This window comes from Tupaia chinensis, unplaced genomic scaffold (assembly GCF_000334495.1).
Source record: "Tupaia chinensis unplaced genomic scaffold, TupChi_1.0 Scaffold000688_1, whole genome shotgun sequence".
Classification (NCBI taxonomy): Eukaryota; Metazoa; Chordata; class Mammalia; order Scandentia; family Tupaiidae; genus Tupaia; species Tupaia belangeri.
The window spans coordinates 5,409,350-5,431,871 of record NW_006160211.1 but is presented as its reverse complement, the minus strand read 5'-3'; the positions used below and the strand labels follow the sequence as shown (position 1 = coordinate 5,431,871).

General features: G+C 41.7%; 1 protein-coding gene across 1 annotated transcript in view; it reads right to left on the bottom strand.

Moving 5' to 3' along the window:
* The window catches only part of CGRRF1 (cell growth regulator with ring finger domain 1), a 33,493-nt gene extending 22,441 nt beyond the window's left edge, over nucleotides 1-11,052 (bottom strand). The window contains exons 1-2 of the mRNA XM_006160559.3: nucleotides 10,745-11,052; nucleotides 1,589-1,728 (exon numbers count right to left, since the gene is read on the bottom strand). Coding sequence (XP_006160621.1) covers nucleotides 1,589-1,728; nucleotides 10,745-10,848 — 244 coding nt within the window. The 5' untranslated portion in view covers nucleotides 10,849-11,052. The remainder of the gene's footprint in view (nucleotides 1-1,588; nucleotides 1,729-10,744) is intronic.
* Between the last annotated feature and the right edge of the window lie 11,470 nt (nucleotides 11,053-22,522).

The window sequence follows — 22,522 nt, the reverse complement described above, 5'->3', positions numbered from 1 at the left end:
TTCCTACTGTATTTCTTTCTTTTTTTTTTTTTTTAAGAATTTTATTTACTTGTATTTATTTATTTATTTTTTAAATTTGACCAGAGAGAGACAGAGAGAGAGAAGAAAGGTAAGAAAGCAAGCGCCAGGTCTGGGACTCGAACTGCAATCAGCCACATGGGAGTCTGGTGCCCCTAACCATACCACGTGCCAGCCCCGCTCCTGTACTTCTCATCTGGGTAACAGGATCTGTGAATAGAAGACCCATGCAAAGATCCTGAGTCTTCCTAGATGTTTCTCTAACCAGTCCCACACAAGCTTTACCCAGAACAACTTACTGTTTCTCTGTTACTCTGTATTTCACCTATCTTGGTGCTTTGTTCATGCTTCTCTCTCTACCTAGAATTTCCCCCAAACTAGAGAAGTAAACATCTATGTATTTTTCCAAGACTCTATTAAGAAAATAAATAAAAAGAAAAACAAGAGACCCACTTTCCTAAATATGTCTCTTCAACCTAGCAAATTCAGCCATTTCTTTTAAAATTCACTCCAGCATTTCCTATTGGGTTGTTAGTAAAGTCATGACACATTTTTACGTAGAAAAGAATATGTCACAATTTTTATAACAACCCAATAGATGGTCCTTCAATGATTTATTTTTCCAAATAAGTACAAAAACAACTTCTATGTATTATTATCATCTATAAAAGTAACACTTTATATAAAAATAATTTATAAGAAAATACTATATTCAAAGACAGCTGTTCTTTAGAAGGTTAGCAACCTTACATCCGCTGTACATAGACATACTACATCAGTCCTTGCTTCACTGAAGAGCAATGAAAATGCTATAGCATCCTAACACATCTCTCATTAACACCTTTAATACTTCATTCTTCCCCTTTATATGCATAGCTGCCTATGTTCACTAGTTGATAAATTCCTTATAAGTAAAATTTATAATTTTTTTTTAAAAATTTTTTCATATAGAGCATGTTTGCTCACCAGAGAGACAGATAAAGCAAAAAAGCATCTCCCCACCACAGGAGGATGGCCATGCTATAATCCCTTCTCCTCCATTCTAATGCCCAAGGTGTTCAAGTCGCTGGGTCAAGTTGCTTGAACCACACAATTGGCCATATGGGCTCCAGTCACCTTCACCAACATGCTGCCAGGTGACCCCATACAAATTTTGTTAAGTTTATTGATTTAGTCCATGAGAGGGGAGAATGGAGAGAGAGAGGATAACGGGATGAGAGAGAGAGATACAGCATCCTCAATAGGGTACTGATGCTGTGATCCACCTCTCAGCAGCGGCGGATCCAGGCCACGAGCAGGTCTGCCTGGTATGCTCAGGGAAGCCTCCTGCAAATCTCCCCATGTGGGTCTGCCCCACAAAGTGTCACATTTCACCAAAGTGCCACCATCCAGCCCCTGTAAATGTTTATTCTTTGTATCTGCAATATACAGTTTAGACACTGGAACAAAACCTGTACTCAACAAATGGCTTGTTAAAATAAAGAGAAAGCAACAGAAAAAGAAAATAAAAGAACAAAAAAGGAGGTACAGAATAAGAAAAATAAATCTTTAAAGAAAAGTAACCACCAACTTGTAATTGAAGCTGAAGATGGATTAGTGATCTCTAAGCCAAAAGGATTCTTGACTTGTTTCATTTGTTTTTTGAAAACTCTTGTGCTGAACTGGGTCTCTTCTGAATTTCTCAGAATTACCGGAACATCCCAACCAAACCTAAAAAAAGGTAAAAGATAAAACATAATATGAACAAATGCTAATGTTTTACATTATATGTAAAAAATGTTGTGTTGCAATAGCTATTTCTTTTAGCGTAGTGTCAGAAAGAGATTAAATTAATCAATGTACACTTTTTGCAGAAATCATCTAGAATGAAGAGATATTAGAAGTCCCACAGAACTTTAATATATTGCTCAGTTGGCTGAATCAACATAGTCTTGAAAATGAAGAATTCAGTTTTTAATAACACAGGAGTACAGTAATTATTGATAAATTAATATAAAAGCAAAAACATGATAGAATAATTTGATTCTTTAAAATATGAAAAACGGGCCAGTAGGTGGCATGGAAGTCAAGGCCTCTGCATCCCACATGACTTTGTAGTTTGAGTCCCAGACCCCAGGGTGGCTTAGAAAACAAGCTGGGTGCACGTGAGCCCAAAATTCCAAGAGGAGAATGGGGGAGAAGGGATTCCAGAGTGGCCATCCCCCCAGTTGGTGTTTCTACCTTTCTCTCTCTCCACCCCCCCCCTTCTTTTGTCACTCTCTGGTGAATGTTCACACCCTACAGCAAAATTAAAATGAAATAAAATATGAAAAATAAATATATATTCAATATGCAGACTATTCAATATGATGCATGAGATTAGAGAACTTCTGGTTTTTAGAGATTTTTGTTATAGGGCACATGTGGTTGCCAGAGAGAGAGAAAGCAAGCAAGAAATCACTCCTCAGGGGGATGGCCACTCTACAATCCCTTCTCTTCCATTCTCTTGTGGGATTTTGGGCGCGCATACACATGTACCTGGCATGAGTTTCAAGCTGCCAGGTTTGGGACTCGAACAGTGGATTGCTACATGGGAATCCAGTGTCTTTAACTACCCACCTGCTGGCCCCAAGAGATTAGAGAACTTTTTTTTTTTTTTTTTAAGAGAGATTTTTGCTATAGGGTGGGTGTGCTTGTCAGAGAAACAGAGAGAAAGTGAGAAATCACCCCTTGGGGGGATGGCCATCTGCAATCCCTTCTCTTCCATTCTCCTCTGGGGATCTTGGGCACTCATGCACATGCACCTGGCATGAATGTAAGCCGCAGTTCGGGACTCGAATCACAGTTGGAGAGTCCAGCTACATAACCATTACGCCACTTGCTAAAAGTCCCTAGAAAACTTTTAAAATTCCAAAGATGGCTCTTCGTTTCCATGATATATTTTTTATTTTTAATTTCATGTAAAAATGTAAGTTCTGGCAATGCACACTGTATAGACTCAAAAGGAAAATAAAAGGGAGTTAACTCAGTTCCTAGTAAAATTGAAAACCAGGTTCAGCTGCCATGGCACAATGGTAATGCTAGTGCCTGGCAGTGCTAGAAGACATACGGAAATCCTGGGCAAGCCTGCAATGCAGGGCCAGGAGGGACACCTAGGATGCTGTGGAGCTGGAGGGCTAGGAACACAGTGTCACAACATGGCAACACTCTGTTGAGTGTGCTTTATTTTTCTTGTTTCTCTCCCCCCCCCCCCCCCGCCATCTCTCACATGTGTGCATACTCACTTTCCATCATTACAAAGAAAGTAAAAATTAAAACCAGCTAAGTTTATCCAAGTGAAATAAAATTACTTAAAATGAAATACGATCTAAAATACATGACTAGATCTAATGCTGAGAGAAAAATCAATAAAATTAACTAGGATATTCCACTTCAAGAAGGCATGGTTAGGTCCACACTTTGATGAGCTCCCTTCTCTCCAAACACATAGCAGAAAATAAAAAGAAATCAGAACGACCCAGCTGAAATGAGTAAATAAACTCTGACATATTTAAACAAAGGGATAGAGTACTTGGTGCTGAAAAGGAACAACATATTGCTATAACCACATGGATAAATTTCAAAAGCATCATGCTGTGCAAAGAAGCCTTAGACAAAAGGGTATATGCCGTAAGACTGACTAACATAAAATCTTAGATCAGGCAAAACTAATCTACGGTAGAAATAAAGTGGAAATAAAAACCCAGACTACCAGTTAAAGAAGCGGGATTGCACATGATTGACCAAGGTTTGAATCTCAGCCCCAGTGGCCTGAAAGCCACTCCAGGCACACGTACATGCATGCCACAAATCCCAAGAGGATGTAGAACTGGAGGAGAAGGGATTGTGGTGTGATCATGCCCTATAGTAGTGGTGGAGGTAGGGGCTTTCTTTCTCTCTCTCCTTCTCTCTGGCAAGTACCCATGCCCCCTAGCAATTAAGGAAGAAAGCAAGGAGGGAGAGTGAGAGAAAGAAAAGAAAACAGAAAAGAAAAGAAAAGAAAAGAAAAGAAAAGAAAAGAAAAGAAAAGAAAAGAAAAGAAAAGAAAAGAGAAGAGAAGAGCAGTTGCTCCTGGGAGTGCAGGAGTAGAGACAGACTGGCATGCAGAAACTTTCTGTGATTCAGCATCCCCAATCTGAAAATCCAAATTGTTTCAAAATCTATGACTTTTTGAGCACCAACATGATGCCACAATTCCACATCTGACCTCATATCATGAGTCACCATCAAAATGCTGCAATACAAAAATTGTATAACATTACCTTCAGGCTATGTGTACAAGGTGTATATAAAACATAAATGAATTTTATGTTTAGACTTGAGTCCCATCCCCAAGTTATCTCATTATGTATATGCAAATATTCCAAAATCCAAAAAATCTCTTAAATCCAAAACACTTCTGGTCCCAAGCATTTCAGATAAAATATGCTCAATCTGTAATAATGTTTATATCTTGATAGAAGTTAAGTTGAATACATTATGTGTCTGTTACATTTTATTGTATGTAATTACTTTAAAAGAAAAATAATTCTAAGCAAAACAAACATTGAACTCTAGCTAATACTACTCAATGCTTTAGTACTTATGCATAATCTTACTTTGAAGTACATCACAAAATAAGATGCACTGCTGAGTGGAAGAAAGGATAAATGAATGGACAAATTAAGAATTTAGAGTAAAATGTCAACAGAATCTAAGTGATGGACATTTTCACTGTATAATTCTTTCCAGTAATCTGTGTGTTTATAAATCTATATAAAATGTTGGGGAAAAAGAGACATAACTGAGTTTAAAGTCAAATCCCTTTATGGATCTGAAAAGAGAAAAAAAAATGTAGTAAGTAAGACTGATGTCATGGTTTGAAAGGCTCTGAGTAGCATGCAGTATCAACTAAGCCTTCATGTAGTAAAGAGGCCAGTACAGGTTGTCCACTCAAGACAAGGGCCGTAGTCAGATTCACAACTTGAAACCAGGAGTGAATTAGGCCAATAAGAATGTAGGACAGAACAGTCATAAGACCTGGCCCTGAAAAGGGGTCTAGGAATCTGGGCGTAGGCAATTACAAAATGGCTAAGCAATGAGAGTAAGGATAAAGGGAGAAAAAGAACAAAACAAACTTCCACTAAAGCTTGAGTTGTGAAATAAAATACATGCATAGATCTAGTGCTGAGAGAAAAATCAATAAATTAACAAATGGATAAAAATTCACTGTAGATGAATCTTATAGTACAGTTTATAAAGCTGCTCTGCCTAAGAAGGCTGAAAAGCAAGGCTCTAACAGATGAAACTGTTTCCAAATATCTTAACTATGACCCAGAACAAAACTCAAGAATATAGGAATATAAAAACACCCGGCAACCAATAAGGTAAAATGTTTAGCATCCAATAAAAAAATTAATAGGCATGAAACAAGGAGGAAAATATTACCCATAATGAAGTGAGAAATTAATCTATATAGACCTAGAAATGATATAGACACTAGAATTAGTAGACAAAGACATCAAAATAGTAGTTAAAATTATATTCCATGTGTTCAAGAATGTAAGTAAAGACTGAGAATATTATATAAACATGGAAGATATAAAAAAGGCCTGGAAGATATAAAAAAGTCCTGAATCAATTTCTATGAAAAACATAATGTTTGGGGAACCAGCAGTTAGCGTAATGGCTATGTCGCTGGACTCCCACGTAGTCGACTGCGGTTCGCGTCTCGGACCCGGTGGCTTAAATCTCACGCCAGGCGCGTGTGCATGCGTGCCCAAGATCCCGAGAGGAGAATGAAGGAGAAGGGATTGCGGCGTGACCATCCCCCCTGGGGGGTGATTTCTCGCTTTCTGTCTCTATGTCTCTGTCTGTCTGGCGAGCGCACGCGCCCTATAGCGAAAAAAAAAAAAAAAACCTCTCCAAAAAAAAACAAACATAATGTTTGAAATTTAAAAATATGCTGGATGTAATTAACAGCAGATTAGACCCTGAAGAACAGATTAGTGAACTTGAAGACAATGCAATAGAGAGTGCCCAAAATAAGACAGAGAAAAAGACTGTACAAAAATAAACAAAACATGGGAACCAGCAGTTAGCGTAATGGCTATGTCGCTGGATTCCCACGTAGTCCACTGCAGTTCATGTCCCAGACCCGGTGGCTTAAAACTCATGCTGGGCGCGTGTGCGTGCGTGCCCAACCAAGATCCCTAGAGGAGAATGGAGGAGAAGTGATTGCCGCGTGACCATCCCCTCTGGGGGTGATTTCTTGCTTTCTGTCTCTATGTCTGTCTCTGTCGTCTGGCGAGCGCACGCGCCCTATAGCAAAAACCTCTCCATAAAAACCCCAAAAACATAAAAAAACAAACAAACAAAAAAACCAATTAGCCAAGGGACAATTGCAAACAGTCTAGCTTACATATAACTGAAGTTAGTAGAAGAGGGGTAGAGAACTGAGCATTTGAATACATAATGGCTAAAAAGTCCCAAATTGGCTTGAAACTTATAAAGTCACAGATTCGAGAATCTCAATGAACCTAAGCACAACAAAGAAAATTACATTATGCTATGTAATAATCAAATTACCTAAAACTAGTAATAAAGAGAAAGCCTTAAAAACAAAGAAAAAAGATACATTACATACAGAGAAACAAAGATAAGACTGAGAGTGCTTTCTTATCAGAAATAATGAAAGAATATCTTTAAAGAACTAAAAGGAAAAAAATACTATCGATCTAAAAATCTATACCTATATTTTTCAGGGGTGAAAGCAAAATAAAGACTTTTTCCAATGTAACTCTCTTTCTTTCTCAATTTCTCTCTTCCTCTCACGTGTGTGTATACATGGCTCTATAAAATGAAAAAAACTGAAAGATAAAAACAAAAAAACCTCTCGTTTCTTTTCTGTGTTCCCATAACTGAGATGCTGGTCCTTGTAGTCCTCATTACTGCCATTAGCAGTCAAGTGCTTTAGTCACTTGGTTCCCCAGGACACCTGCTTTAGGAATAATTTTATCCCAATAAAAGAAACGTAGTAATCTGATTAACGGTGATGCCGCTACATGCCACATTACTAGAATCTCATTTCCCCTTTGCAAGGAGCTAAAGAAATAACCAAACCAATACCTCAACCCTATTTTTAAGGTTCTCCTCTCCCCAGGATCCCATTCTTAGTAACAATTTATCAGCCAGGGTCCGGTCAAGAAACAGAAACCATATCAGTTATTTTAACAAGGAAATTTTAATATAAATAAATTTATAAACACACACACACACACATGTATTAAGCAGTTGTTGAAGAACTAAAATAGAAAAAGGGGACACTGAATATTAAAGTAGTGATAACAGGAATCAATTATTACTCCTAGGACAAGGGACAAGAGGGAAGAGAATTATTACAGTTTAGAAATTTGGAAGGGAGACTTCAAAGAGCTGGGACTCAGATCCAACAAAAAGATGTAGCTATCTTTAAGGGGTATAAGGAGACTAGTTCTAGGAGAGCAGAAAACTATAAAATGGAACACCTTGGACCAGATGTGGCTGCAGAGTCAGGTACGTAATATTGCTGCGGTAAAACATTCAGCAAGTCCCTTCATCGTCCTCTAGTCGTCCAGTCTAAAAGTCTGGTAGGCAGGCAGCTAGCAAAGCACAAATCTGATTTTGAATTCTCCCCTGTTTTACAAAGCAGAGTATATGGGGCAGTATGAAGTTAACAGACATCAGCTTAACAATCTGCAGTCCAGAGGAAGAAGGGGGGAGTTGCTGAGTCAAGGTCCCTTATTAGTTGAAACTGTTAAAGGATGTATGTGGCATTTGAGGTTCCTTTCCACACAGTGCCTGGCAGGAGCTATCAGACCTCACAGCAACCACTATGCAGTTAAACAGAAATACCATACTTCCTTTTTCATGATTCTTTGCCAGTGCTACTGGGATTCCAGTAATTAGAAGCTCCAAGTCTCTCTCCACTCCCACACAGTGCAGGTGGATACGAAGAGAAGTGGGAAAGAAGCAATGGGAGGAGACAGACGGTGGTGCAACAGTAATACATGACACTCTGTTGAGGTTGATCCATATGGGAAGGTTGCAGGTTCACCTCTGGAGACCTCCATGAGTGCCCATGATCCAGGGCTGACTGAAACTAGGAGTGGATTACAACATCAAGACCCTGTTAGAGGTGCTGTTTGTCACTTTCTCTCTGGCTCCTGGAAGAGACAAGCAAACTAGGAAAGACGGAAGGAAGGCAGGCAAGCAATAGCAAAGAAACCCAGAGCAGTACTGATGTAAGAACCATGACAGGAAATAATCAATAGGGGCTGTATCTTGGGAGGTTTTAAAAAAAAAATGACAAGGGCAAAATGAATAGTGAATTAACTACTCTACACTGAGTGAGATACTATGAGAAAGATGTTTTTATGAAATCCAAAGGGTGTCTAAGTTTTCATCATTTCTATTCAATAAACCTGCAACCTTAGCTAGGGTTTGCAAATAAAAATAGTAACAAGTTTATCTACTTGGGCCTCTCCATCTACCCTGTGGACAGAATGGTTGGGTTAGGCTCAAGATGAGTGTTTAGGCCCAAACAAAGATGGAAATGACAAGCACATACAGGCTTCATGGTCCCAGCAGTTTTCAGCCCAGACTCAATGTGGATTTTACTCATTTTCATGTTCTCATTACTAAAGACAGGTATCTAAGATATCTAATTAGTTGGCCTACTTAAAATGAAAATTTAAGCATGTAATGCAATTATCAACTAGTTACCTATTTTCCTTAGTGAAGGAAAATTATGTTTCTTTAGAGAATAACACTAATATTACTAGTCATTTGAAAATCCTATGTCAAGATTTTGTTTCTCACTTGGGCAATGCTTTCCTAATTCCAATTGCAAACTTTTTGAAAGAGATAATAGTAATGAAATCTGCTGAGTTAAAAATAACAAATGTGGCCCAGTGCTGTGGGCAGTAGTAGTACTAGGACCCTGCAGTGCTGAATACCATATGGCTACTGTTGTTTTAATCCTGAGTCAGCCTGAAAAACAGGCCTGACACTCAAGATCCCGAGGAGATGGAGAGCTGGGGAAAGGGGTTCCTAGTACAATGAGACACTGTTGAGGGTGCTCTCTCTCTCATGTGAACTTCCTATGACCAAAACACAAAAACAGGAAGAAAGAAAAGGGGGCCAGCTGGTGGTATGATGGTTGAAGCAGCTGGATCCCACATGGCCAACTGTGTAGGTGGATTCCCCAACCAGTAGCTTAAAAAACATGCCCGGTGCATATATGTGCATGCTCAAAATCCCAAAAGAAGAAATGGGGGGTGTTTCTCACTTTCCATTTCTCTCTTTCAGTTCTCTCTCCAGTAAGCGCACATTCCTTCCAGAAAATTTTTAAAAAGAAAGAAAAGGAAAGAAAAAGAATGATAAATTGTATAAGATTGGTCTTCATATTTCCCCAACAAACAAGGGATTTTTATGTTCTACTGCTGGTAGGATGGAGAGTGGTGTGCAAATGTTAAAACATAGGTTAGGGAGCTGGCAGGTGGCGTGGTGGTAAGAGCGCTGGATTCCCACATGGCTGCTCACGGTCAAGTCCTGGACCTGGTGGCTTGCTTTTTCACTTTCTCTCTCTCTGGTCAATTTTTAAAATAATAAATTAAATTTAAAATTCTTTTTTTTAAAAAGGGGGGTTAGTTGCTAAAGATGGCACATATTTCCAGAAACTGGTAAGGACCTATAGCCTTTCTCCAAAATAATCCCATGTATGTGATCAAAGGTATTGTTGAACTTATTTTATACAGCTTGCTTTACTGACAAAACATATTTTCTTCCCACCTTCTGCACGTGATGTGTTCTCTGAAATGCCCCCCTCTTTTCTGCTATACACAATCTACTCCATTTATTTTTCCATAATATTTCTCCAAAATCCAGCCATGGTTAATATGGCCTTGAACTGTTTGGTTCAATTGTAACCACTGCCTTCTCAAAGAATTCTGGAAACTTCAAACTAGGAAAAAACTGTTGTGGACTAGTAACATGGTTTCAACTAGGTGTATTTATAAAAGCTTATCTTAACATGATACAATAGCGTCTTTTCACGAGGAAACTAATCTCTGGGCTAGAAGAAATGCTCAGGGGTTATCTAATAGTCCGTTGCCTCTTCTCCTTGGGGTATTCATTTCTAAGGTCTCTTCCTGCTTTAAAAATCGTTTTTCCTATCAACTAGAATTACTTTTTAAAGTATGGAATACGTATAGGAAGTATTAAATTCTTAAACGGTAATATTCAGTTTGAAATTCTGCTGAACGATTTGACGCCAAGTGCTCAGCTCACGTCAGAAACACAAGAATCCACCTGGTTTACGTCCATGTCTGTGAGCTGTACCACGGGTGACTGACTCGCCCTGGTCACACAGTAGGCCCCACCCGAGACAGACGCTTGCAGGACAGGCACTTTATCCCAACACCAAGGCCCGGCCCTTCCTGGCTGCTTTGTCACCTAGAGACAACGCTGGGTAAAACACCCAATGCGGGACCAAATGTCCGCAGCGACGGGGACCGGACGCTGATGCGGGGCAGTGACGCAGGTGCGGTCCACCTTGTTTTCCTCTCCGAGCCCGTGGGAGCCCTGCACACCGACTCCCGCATGGCCTCGTGACGCAGTCTGGGACCCCTCCTACTCGGCGCGACCCCATACCCCGGCCGTCCTCTGCCCAGAGCTCTGGGACACTCACCATCCTAGTACTAGGCCGGTGGTCACAACGAAGCAGGTAAAGACTACCGCGATGTAGAAAAGCGGAGAGTATTCATAGAGCGTTACCAGAAACACCGCAGCCATCGGGGTCTCCTAGACTGAGCCCGGTGCCAGCACCTACCCTAGTGCAACCCAGGGGAGCCCAGCGGAGCCCAGCGGCGCCTAGCAATGCCCAGCCCGCCGGGCCAGGGCAAAAGCCACTACGGTGCCCCGGAGCGGACAAACTTAATAGGTCCGCACTCGCCTGAGGTTCTCAGGAGCCAGACGGTGGGGCAGCCTCGCGGACAGCTGCAGCCCGCGTGCCAATCACGGCGCCTCCTGCAGGGCTGGCCACGCCCCTCTAGGCCCAGTCGGGAAGTATTGGCTTCGCAGAGGGGCGGAGTCCCGGCTTGCTCCGGCCCCCACTCCGAGGATTGGCATCCTGAGAGCGTCTTGTCCGCCAGTCCCGCCCAGTGGTCATCGCTGCTGTGCCCGCGAGTTCTAAATAGAAATTGGGACCAACTGTGCCCAACACTTAGACAAATGCAGGTTTTCTGGTGCCAGAGACACGCGCGGTCTGAAAATCCTGACAGCTGTATATGAGCTTCTATGTAAAATTTGGAAGAAGGCGGAGTGCAGATATCTTGGGTTCTGCAGAATGAAATAACTCACACCTGCTCTTGTTTTCCCCACATTTACAAACAGGCGCAGTAAGAACACAAAGGGAACACTTATGACAAGCGATGTATACGAGCCTACACTGGACTAAAACGTAGAGGAAAATCACTGCGTATGCAAGATTTTCTTAAAAATAAAACAACCGTCCTCTTCCCACCACCCCTTCTTTCTCCTCTTCCTACACTCTTCAAATTAGAATGAACCAGAAATTTGAAGTTTTTGTATTTATTATCACCTTAATAATAATAAAACTGTTTTTTTTTTTTTTGGAGAGATTTTCACTGTAGGGCGCATGCGCTCGCCAGACAGACAGAGACAGACATAGAGATAGAAAGCGAGAAATCACCCCCCAGGGGGGATGGTCACGCCGCAATCCCTTCTCCTCCATTCTCCTCTCGGGATCTTGGGCACGCACGCACACGCGCCCGGCGTGAGTTTTAAGCCACCGGGTCGGGACACGGACCGCGGTCGACTACGTGGGAGTCCAGCGACATAGCCATTACGCTAACTGCTGGTTCCCAATAAAACTGTTTTTGAGCAGAATCTTTTAAGTACAGAAAATAGCTAAATGCTCCCTCCCTCTCAGCTCCTTTGAGTCAGCTCCAGCTTCTCTTTCTGGGAGTCTCATAATTCTTCACTGACATCTCATTGTTTTTTAGTTAGTCCTAAAGCAACACCTAGTTTACCTAAGAGACAAAGGTGAGAGCAGAGGGTTTGTAGTCTTACTCTGAATATCAACACTCCTCTCGTTACAAATCAGGGTTTTGTTACCAAAGAACGGAGACTACATGTTAGACTAGTAGTCTCTGCCACATTCCCAAATCACCAATAAAATTTGTGATTGAAAAAGATGAGCTAAGTTTGTCCTATGACCTCACACATCCCATGAGAAATGACTGTGTATTCTCTGGAGTAGCACTATTTGAGGAGCTGCTTATATCACATAAGTTTTAATTAGTATATATCTGACTTGTGAAAGTATATCATTTATTTAATCAGCCTCTAATTATCAGACAATTTTTCATTACTATAAATAACACTGCAATAAACATCCTTAAAGGTAAATCATTTCCTTAGGAGAAACTACCAGAGGTGAAACTTTGGTTCAAAAATTGGGAACCAGCAGTTAGCGTAATGGCTATGTCGCTGGACTCCCACATAGTCAACCGCGGTTCATGTCCTGGACCCGGTGGCTTAAAACTCACGCCAGGCGCATGTGCATATGTGCCCAAGATCTAGAGAGGAGAATGGAGGAGAAGAGATTGCAGCGTGACCATTTCCCCTGGGGGGTGATTTCTTACTCTCTGTCTCTCTGTCTTTCTTTGTCTGTCTGGCGAGCGCACGCGCCCTATAGCAAAAACCTCTCAAAAAAAAAATATATATATATGTGGATACATTTGTAAGACTTTGGAGAAACACTGCTCTCTAGAAATGCTGTAATAATTTGTTTTCCCACCCTTTCATTCAGTTTTGTCATGATTGTTACCTAAAAACCTTGGCCAATCTCAAAGGCTATTATATTGCAATAAAACAATAAAGAATTTTCATATGAAACAAGAATGTAAGAAGGTTGAAGTTAAAGTGAGAGTAAGCACATCTAGTTTGGCTTGCTCCCCAAGCTCTGCTCAAACTATAGTAAAGAGATTAAAAATGGAATCAACAGAAGCAGGGAGAACAAGAACTTAAAACAAACAAACAAACAAACAAAAAAACCAGCAACAACATATTGGAAGATGAAAAACAGACAGATAAGGATAATTTACCAACCAGTCCATCAAAACCAACTCCCAAACCGCACTATAGAAAAACTGAGATCCAACCTGATTTACACAGAAGTTTTAAAAAGAAAATCAACATGAACTGACCTCAAGCCTTGATCATTTTCTAAGGGGATAACTGCTACAGATTCAGAAACTTGTCTCTTCCTACATAGGTTCTTTCCAATGCCTTCTGCACGGTGCTGGGAAAAAAATTTTTTTGTAGCATATATTCTTTTTTTTTTCGGAGAGATTTTCACTGTAGGGAGCGTGCGCTCACCAGACAGACAGAGAGAGACATAGAGACAGAAAGCGAGAAATCACCCCCCAGGGGGGATGGTCACGCTGCAATCCCTTCTCCTCCATTCTCCTCTCGGGATCTTGGGCACACACGCACACACGCCCGGCGTGAGTTTTAAGCCACCGGGTCTGGGACACGAACCGCGGTCGACTGCGTGGAAGTCCAGCGACATAGCCATTACACTAACTGCTGGTTCCCCTGTAGCATATATTCTCGATTGTCATGTATTTCCTTGAAGACAAAGTTCCCAAGGCCCTTGTATGCCTACTCCTATGTGACTTGCCTCCCACTTGCCATTCATTTACTGTGTCCAGATTGTGTCCCAGACTCGAACCACATCATCTAGAAGATGCTGCTGACTGCAAGGCTGACGGGAAAGTTGTAGCATGAAGACTTTCTTGATGGTCTGTCTCTGAAAATAAATTTTTTTTTAAAAAAAGATAATGGAGGTAATAGACCCAGAAACTTTTTTTTTTTTTTTTTTTTTTTAGATTTTTGCCAGAGGGCACATGCACTCACTAGAGAAAGAGACAGAGAGAGGGAAAGTGAGAAATCATTCCCCATGAGGATGGCCACACTTCAATCCCTTCTCCATTCTCCTCCCAGGATTTTGGGCATGCATGCGCATATGCATGATTTTCAAGCAGCTGTGCCCAGGACTTGAACCACAGTCAGCCATGTGGGAGTCCAGTGCCTTAACCACCACACCAACTGTTGGCCCCAGACACAGAAATATTTTTTGAGTGTCAGATATGTGGCAGACACTATAGAAAGCATTGGGGATACAATAGTAAACAAAGGATGTATACTTGCTCTTATGGAACTTACCGTCTACTGGAAAAGATAAATGTTAATAAAAAATTCTTGAACAAAACATAAAGGCAAAATGATGGGAACCAGCAGTTAGCGTAATGGCTATGTTGCTGGACTCCCATGTAGTTGACTGCGGTTCACGTCCCGGACCCGGTGGCTTAGAACTCATGCCGGGCGCGTGTGCGTGCATACCCAAGATCCAGAGAGGAGAATGGAGGAGAAGGGATTGCGGTGTGGTCATCCTCCCTGGGGGGTGATTTCTCACTTTCTGTCTCTATGTCTCTCTCTGTCTGTCTGGCGAGTGCACGCGCCCTATAGAGGAAAAACAACAACAACAACAACAACAAAAACCATAAAGGCAAAATGATAAGTGCTATTAAAAAGAGGTCCATGAAGCTATGAGAGCATGTAATGAGTCAATGGGGGAGCATAAGGTAGATCGAGGAAAGCTTCCCTGAAGAACAGATTATTGAGATGAGACCTGATAAAATGATTGAGATGAGAGAGGGCCAGGTGGGGAGGAAGAGCATTTAGGGCAGAAGCTATAGCACCTGAAAAGGTCCTGATGTGGGAAAAATCACAATACCCATGAGAAACTGAAACCCAGGGTGGCTAAAGTATAGAGAGTGAGGAAGAAATGGCATGAGAGAAACAGAGAGAGGTCGGTAGGGCCCGGACCATACAGGAGTCTGATGCTAGAATTACATAAAGTAACCTGAAGGGCGATGAGAAACCACTAATGATTGCAGAGGAAGATGACAATCTATTTTCATAGTGAATCAATCACCATATAGAAAGTGATTAGAAAGAAGATGAAGATATGAGTGAATATAAAGTAACAACTAATAGATTAAAGTTGGTGGAAACTTAATTCATGACAAAACTATGCATGGATTTCACTTTTTTTTTGCACCAAAAGAAAAACTCATACTGTAATTACATTTCATCATGAGCAGTTTGAAATATCCTCTTACTAATCAGCCCTAATAAGGGTTCCAGCTATTTACCTCTTGCTGTAAAGCCCTCAGACACTGTGGCCTCTGGGCTCTGCTGGTTCACTGGGTTGCTCACCATGTACCATTTTACTTACGGGGGTGTGTAGGGGGGTGGGGGGTGGGGGATGTATGAATATGCAGATTCTCCTATATGTCACATGCAGGTTACTGAGAACCAGCAGTTCATTCACAATGCCAAATAAGGCCACCTTGGCTGCTGAATGTCACTGCTTCGGCACTAGGTTGAAGGGAGTGCAGAGGGAAAGATGCAATCTCTCCTCCTTTCAGCCAGGGAAGTATCTGTAACAGCCCTGATCTCCATCTTTTCAGGTTCTCCCCCGCCCCACCTGCTTGGATGCTTCCACTACAGCCCTGTCCTCTCCCAAAATTCCATCCTGAAGGGGGAAACCAGAATGGGTGGATCCAACTATTGCTTGTGCTGCAACCCCTTCTCTTTCCCATGGTCCTCCAGCTCAGAAGCACAAGTCTTTCCCTCCTTCCCAACAGTTTCCCTATCATATGGCATGCATTAAGTGCTGCTGTTACTGTTGCCAAGAGCTGGGTTTTGAAATGTTTGCATGGAGCTTTAAAATTTTATTGGGACCAGCAGTTGATGTAATGGCTATGTCTCTGGATTCCCATGTAGTTGACCGCAGTTTGAGTCCCGGACCTGATGGCTTAAACTCATGCTGGGCGCATGTGCGTGTGTGTGTGTGTGTGTGTGTGTGTGTGTGTGTGTGTGTGTTCCCAAGATACCCGAGAGGAGAATGGAGGAGAAAGGATTGCGGCGCGGCCATCCCCCTGGGGAGTAATTTCTCGCTTTCTGTCTCTTTCTCTCTCTCCATCTTTCTGGAGAGTGCACATGCCCTATAGCAAAAACCTCTCAAAAACATTTTTTTTTTCAGGGCTAGTAGGTGGCATGGTGGTTAAGGTGCTGGACTCTCACATGGCCACTGTGATTTGAGTCCTGGACCCGGCGGCTCAAAAATCCACCAGCACGTGTACGTTTGTGCCCAAAATCCTGAGAGGAGAATAGAGAAGGGATTGTGGTGTGGCCATCCTCTCTGAGGGTGATTTCTCTCTTTTCTTCTCTCTCTCTCCAGCAAGTGCACAAACCCTATGGTAAAAACCTAAATATGTGTGTGTGTGTATTTATAAACACTTCAATTGTCAGGTACTACATGCATACTTCAAAAAACCATAATGTGAGCTACAGAGATGTTCAATGATGAAATGTAAATCTAAAGAATAAAGAGAAAAAATGATTTATAAAAAACTTTCTCTAGTAGTAGTGTCTTGCTTTTTCAAGACTACTGTATATCTGGGGATTCAAAAATCATATTTTAGACCCAGCTGCAGTGCTACCAGGGTCTCAAATAATAGGGAACTGTTGCGTATTATTGGAGCCACATGGGAGGTTCAGGTTCACCTCTCTGTTCAACCTAAACATGCAGCTTGCTTCAGTATGTGCCTGTTATCCTGCTGGTTTTCTGGAAGGCTGAGGGGAGGATTAAGGCATGGTGAGATACTATCAAGGGTATCTGTCTATCTGTCTTTCTTTCCTCCCGCTTCCTCTATCAAAGATATAAACTTTTTTAAAAAAAAAAAATCTTATTTCAATGTCAAAAGCTGCATTCTTTCTTTTGCATTCCTGACTTCCTGATAGATGCTTCTAGCCAAGGAGAAGCTGTCAGAAGAGAAAGGCAAAAATATTACCGTGTTTTCAAAAATGATTATCACCATTATATCTTTTTCTTAGCACTGCAACCCTTTCATTCATATGGCCTAAATCCCACATTCTTTCCTGGAAGGACAACTTTATCTCAATTTTTGAAAAACCAATAGGTAGAAATATAAGTGTCATAACTTTAAGTTTCAATCTGAGACAGACAGTACATGATGGGACTGAGTATGCAATTTGGGTATGGTATCAAGGATGACAGGAAAAACCTTATAGTACTAACATCTTAACCCTCTGTAGCCAACATAATGTCCAAGTCCCTCTTATAAAAAATTCTAATGGTCTTAGGTGTTGGGCTTCTATAGTGCATATACCAAGTGGTGAGATGGTGTGTGAGCCCATTCCAACCGAGTTAATGCGGATTATTGATGTACTCTTAGTCTGTGTCCCAAAGCTTAGAACATTCATTCAGACTTACCTGAAGGTGATCGATCCTTCCCCTCATTCTCTACTGCCTCAACCTTTAGCAATGTCTGGACCATTTTTGCTTGTTACAACTGGGAAGATGCTACTGGCCTCTTGGGGGTAGAGCCAGGAATCTGCTAAACATCTTGCAATTCACAAAATGGCCTATTGATGACAGTTATCCAACCCTGCACGTCAATATTGTTGAGACTGAAAAATCCAGATACAGGAATTATATTGGCCATGGCACTTCTCACCAAATCGCCTTTTCCACCTTGGTCCAACCATGCCTTCCTCCAGAGTACTACAATACCCTCCTACATGATTCCCTTGCTTCTGCCTCTGCCCTCCACAATCTTTTCAACATTTTTTAAAATTTTAATACTTTAGTTATATACAGTAAAATTCGCCATGCTGGGTGAACAGTTCTAGGAGTGTGAATAGATCTTTAGAGGTCATATAGCCATCACCACAATCAACACAGAGAGTGGCCAGCTGAGTTTTCAAAGTCTTTACTGTGTGGGTGTGTCTCTCGCAGGGGTCACTCTGGGGCAGCTTGCACTTGGCAGTGGTTTCTAACTGTATTATGTTCTCAGAGTTTTCCCCGGGTGTGTTCTGCACATGTGGAGCTGGGCCTGTGCCCAGTGTTGGTTCCAGCATCTCCTTGTCAGGATTTCCCCTACACTCTCCGGCTCCCAGGTGGCCCTTTGCCTGGCTCCTCTGGTCTGAAAGATGGGCCCTCCAAGAGTTTTAGTTCCCTTCCTCCACAGTTTTGTGCAACTGAGCCTGCCCTTTGAGTGAGGTACCAAGTGATGAGAAAAGGGAAAATAATGAGGATACTTCCTTCAATCCTCCCACCACAGAGGCCTCTTTTCCAAGTTTCTCTGCAGAAGGAAGGATGTTCTCCCCAGGCCCTGCCTTGATTATGCAATGTAACTGGTTTTACTCTCAGGCCAGAGCTAGGAAAGAAAGAGGAGGGAGATTTCTCCCACACTCTCATATTATTGGGGACCCTTTTCCCACTCCTCTGGCTAGAAGAGGGCTTTCTGTTCAGGTTTTGCCCTCCCTGCTTCTCTGATTCAGCTTGTTCTCTGGTCAGAGTCAAGCAATAAAGGAGAAAAACAAAGACCTAGAAAGCTCCCCGGCACCCTACTAGCCCTTCTTCAAGTTTTGCCTTCTTGTAGTGTATGGCCTAACAATAAGGTCTGATGGCACGTGCTGTCTTGACATCTGGTGAAAGTGAGAATGGCCTAAGCGCAAGTTCTTCTCCCCACTCTGCTCCCATGAGTAAGGTTCTGTAACCAAACAAACCTTCTTGTCACTGGGCCAGGCACAGTCCCCGCTCATCCCCAAGTAGTGGGTTTCAAGGATAGTTCAAATAAGCCAAACACACCCTCCCCCAGGAACTAAGGGCACCCCACCCTCTTGATACTACAAACTCAGCCTTCCACAGCCCTTGGGTGTTTACTCTGTTCCCGAGTTTAACACTGTGGCTCACAGCGTCCTCTTCCCCTAGGCTGTGAATACATGTAACTAATAGACTGTTGTTGATCTCACCTGTCCAGTTCAGGTGGAATGCAATTGGCCATTCCCACAGCCTAGGGTAGTGAACGTCCTTAGGATCACTTACAAGAACCCAGGTGATCCAGGCCTCCAATCCCTCTATGGCCCTCTCTCTTATAATTCATCTCCACGCAGTCCATTCCAGTTATTTCACTGCTTTCTATTTGTTTTGATCCCTAAAGCAAAATGCATGCTTCTGCCTTACAACCTTTTTCAGTGTAGCTCCCCCTGCATGAGATGTTCCTCCAGATATCTATATGTTCAATCTCTGCAGCTTCAATTTTTGTTCGGATGTGACCTTCCTAGTGTGAACTACAACAACTATGCTATTCCACAACTACCCTATTCAAAATTACAAATCCCGGGACCAGCAGTTAGCATAATGGTTATGTCGCTGGATTCTCATGTAGTCGACTACGATTCAAGTCCTAGACCCGGTGGCTTAAAACTTATGCCGGGCGCGTGTGCGTGTGTGCGTACCCAAGATCCCAAGAGGAGAATGGAGGAGAAGGGATTGCAGCATGGCGATCCCCGCTGGGGGGTGATTTCTCACTTTCTATCTCTCTGTCTTTCTCTGTCTGTCTGGGGAGCGCACGTGCCCTATACTAAAAACCTCTAAAAAAAATGCAAATCCCTCCTCCCCTGCACTCTCAATCTCCCTTTTCCTATTTTTTTTTTCCTCCAGCACTAATCACCTTCTAATATACTAATTTACTATGCTATTGTCTGTCACCTCCTCATTCTCATCAGAACATTAGTTCCAGAAGGATAAGCATTTTCTTGCATTTGGACCTTAGCACCTGGGAGGGAGCTGATACATAATAGGCCCTCAGAAACTATTTGTGAATATATAAAGTATTCAAACATACTTAGCAAGGGTGCTTATTCAGAGGAGTTGGAAAAATTCATGCCAGAAAAAATTAATCTAATTCTGATCTTTACCTAGTTTTTAATTACAATAGAATACCCCTCTCCTTTCTACTCTGAGTTTGTCAAATCCTTCCTTGAAATAAAACACATTTCAGTGACTTTAACACAGCTTTGTACTGATGGATTCTTGAGTTTGTTATAGCGGTGAACCAGGGTTATTTCAATGGCAGATACATGCTGAAAAACATTCTGGAACTGCCTCCCTCCTCCAGAATAATTCAAACCAGAATGGCATTCCCAAACCTCATTTTTTTTTTTTTTTTTAGAGAGAGAGATATTTTTGCTATAGGGTGTGTGTGCTCACTGATGAAACAGAGAGACAGACAGAAAATGAGAACTCACCCCTCAGGGAGAATGGTCACGCTACAATCCCTTCTCCTCCATTCTCTTCTCAGGATTTTGGGCACACACACACATGCACACATGCCTGACATGAATTTTAAGTCACTGGGTCTAGGATTCGAACCACAACTATACGGGGCTCTAGTGATGTAACCACTGCACCATCTGCTGGTCTCCCAAGACCTCATTTTGAATACAGTTGGTTCTCCATGTCCAAAGGTTTTGCTTTGGTGGGTTCTGCATCTGAGGCAACTAACTACACACTGTGTGCAATGTAGTTATACTTACGATGGTTTGTACTGAACGTGGACAGATTTTTTTTCCCTTGTCATTATTTCCTAAACAATATAGTTATTTACATAGCATGTACATTGTATTAGGTAGATATCCTAAGCAGTCTAGAGTAGAGTTGAAATATACTGGCAGACATGCATAGATTGCATATGCAAATAACATGCCATTTTTTACAAGGACATTGAGTTTCCACAGGTTTTGGTATCTACTGGGGATCCTGGAACCAATTCCCCCTGAATACTGAGGGATGACCACAGATTTGGTTCTTTTCTGATTAAACATATTGTACAGACTGAGTTCAGATAAAATGTTTGTATAGAGACTATATTCATTTTATACCTCCTGTATAAGGAAATAAATCACATATTCATCAATTTGCTTTTTCAGTTCACCACTTTTCCCTGCCTCTCTTGGGTCTTTATCAAATAAGCCATTTCATAGCTGATACACTTGGGAGACATTAAAAAAAAAAAAAAGAAGAAGAAAGAAAGAAAGGGAAACACAGTGGATTTACTATCAGGTGTGGTATGTAGCTAAATGTTTATTTTTTCACTTAAAAAAATCCTTCTATAGATGGAGAGAAGAGATGAGAAAAATGCAAAGTGGGGTGAGAACCTATGCTGAAGTCAAATATTATTGTTCATGGGCCTATAGCAAATCATTTTATCTCCTACTATTGCTTACCTGGCACCATGCCTCAAATGAATCAGTTCCCTTCTCATAATAACAAGTACAATGGGGACAGATCACTATCTACAAGAATGTAGTTGAATTGTGGAATTTCTTACAGCTAATACTTTTACTTTTCTAAATTATGCAAAAATATAGGTATTATATTAATTTCTTTACATGTTTTGAACCTTCATTAAATGTTATTTATCAACATATTAACAAGTCATTGAATTTAAATAGTGTATATACAAACTTCAAAAATTCAGATAAAGTCTAGTATTAATGGAGAAAAATGGCAATAGGTGTATATTCTGGAATTTTCTTTTCTTGGTATTCTTTCATTCATTCAGCCAATATTAATTAAATACCTGTAGTGGACAAGGTACCATGCTAGCACTTAGCGATAAGCTGTAAATGAAATAAGCTCCTGCCCCAGGCAGCTTCACTTATTGAAAACACATGTTGGGAACCAGCAGTTAGCATAATGACTGTGTCGCTGGCATGACTGTGTCGCTGGACTCCCACATAGTCGACCGCGGTTCTCGTCCTGGACCCGGTGGCTTAAAACTCAAGCCGGGCGCGCGTGCGTGTGTGCCCAAGATCCTGAGAGGAGAATGGAGGAGAAGGGATTGCGGCGTGGCCATCCCCCCTGGGGGGTGATTTCTCGCTTTCTCTCTCTCTCTCTCTCTCTCTCTCTCTCTCTCTCTGTCTCTGTCTGGCGAGCGCATGAGTCCTATAGCAAAAACCTCTCCAAAAAAAACCCAAAAAACACATGTGTAAACTAGCAAGCATAAACATTACTTTTTCTAAACCACTTTCCTCACTGTATTCAAAAGTGGACTTGTTCATTGAATCTGCATCTCCTACAAGGTCTTCTTAATATAAACGCACAAATAGGTGAGGCCCATTTCACCTAAATATCAACCTCTACTCAATCATACTTCGATAAATAAATACTATTGAGAAATAAAATGTATCAACCAAGTCCTGTGGGCTGTGGTCAACACATATATTTACTATTGGAATCATTGCTTTAATCTTGTTACCATGAAATTGCTTTCAGAGTTTAAAGAAAACGAAAAGGTATCGATAACAGGCCTGAATTTTGAGCAGGCGCCTTTATTGAATCTCTTGCAGCCAGGCAGAACTTCCACCCCCAAACAGCACAGACTCTGACTCTCGCGTTTCGGCTAAATTTGAGCCGTTCCTCCCGCCGTCCTCCGTCACGTGCCGGCGCGCCCGGGCCGCGTTGATAGGTGGGAGTGGCTCTGCCAGGGGCCGGGGCAGG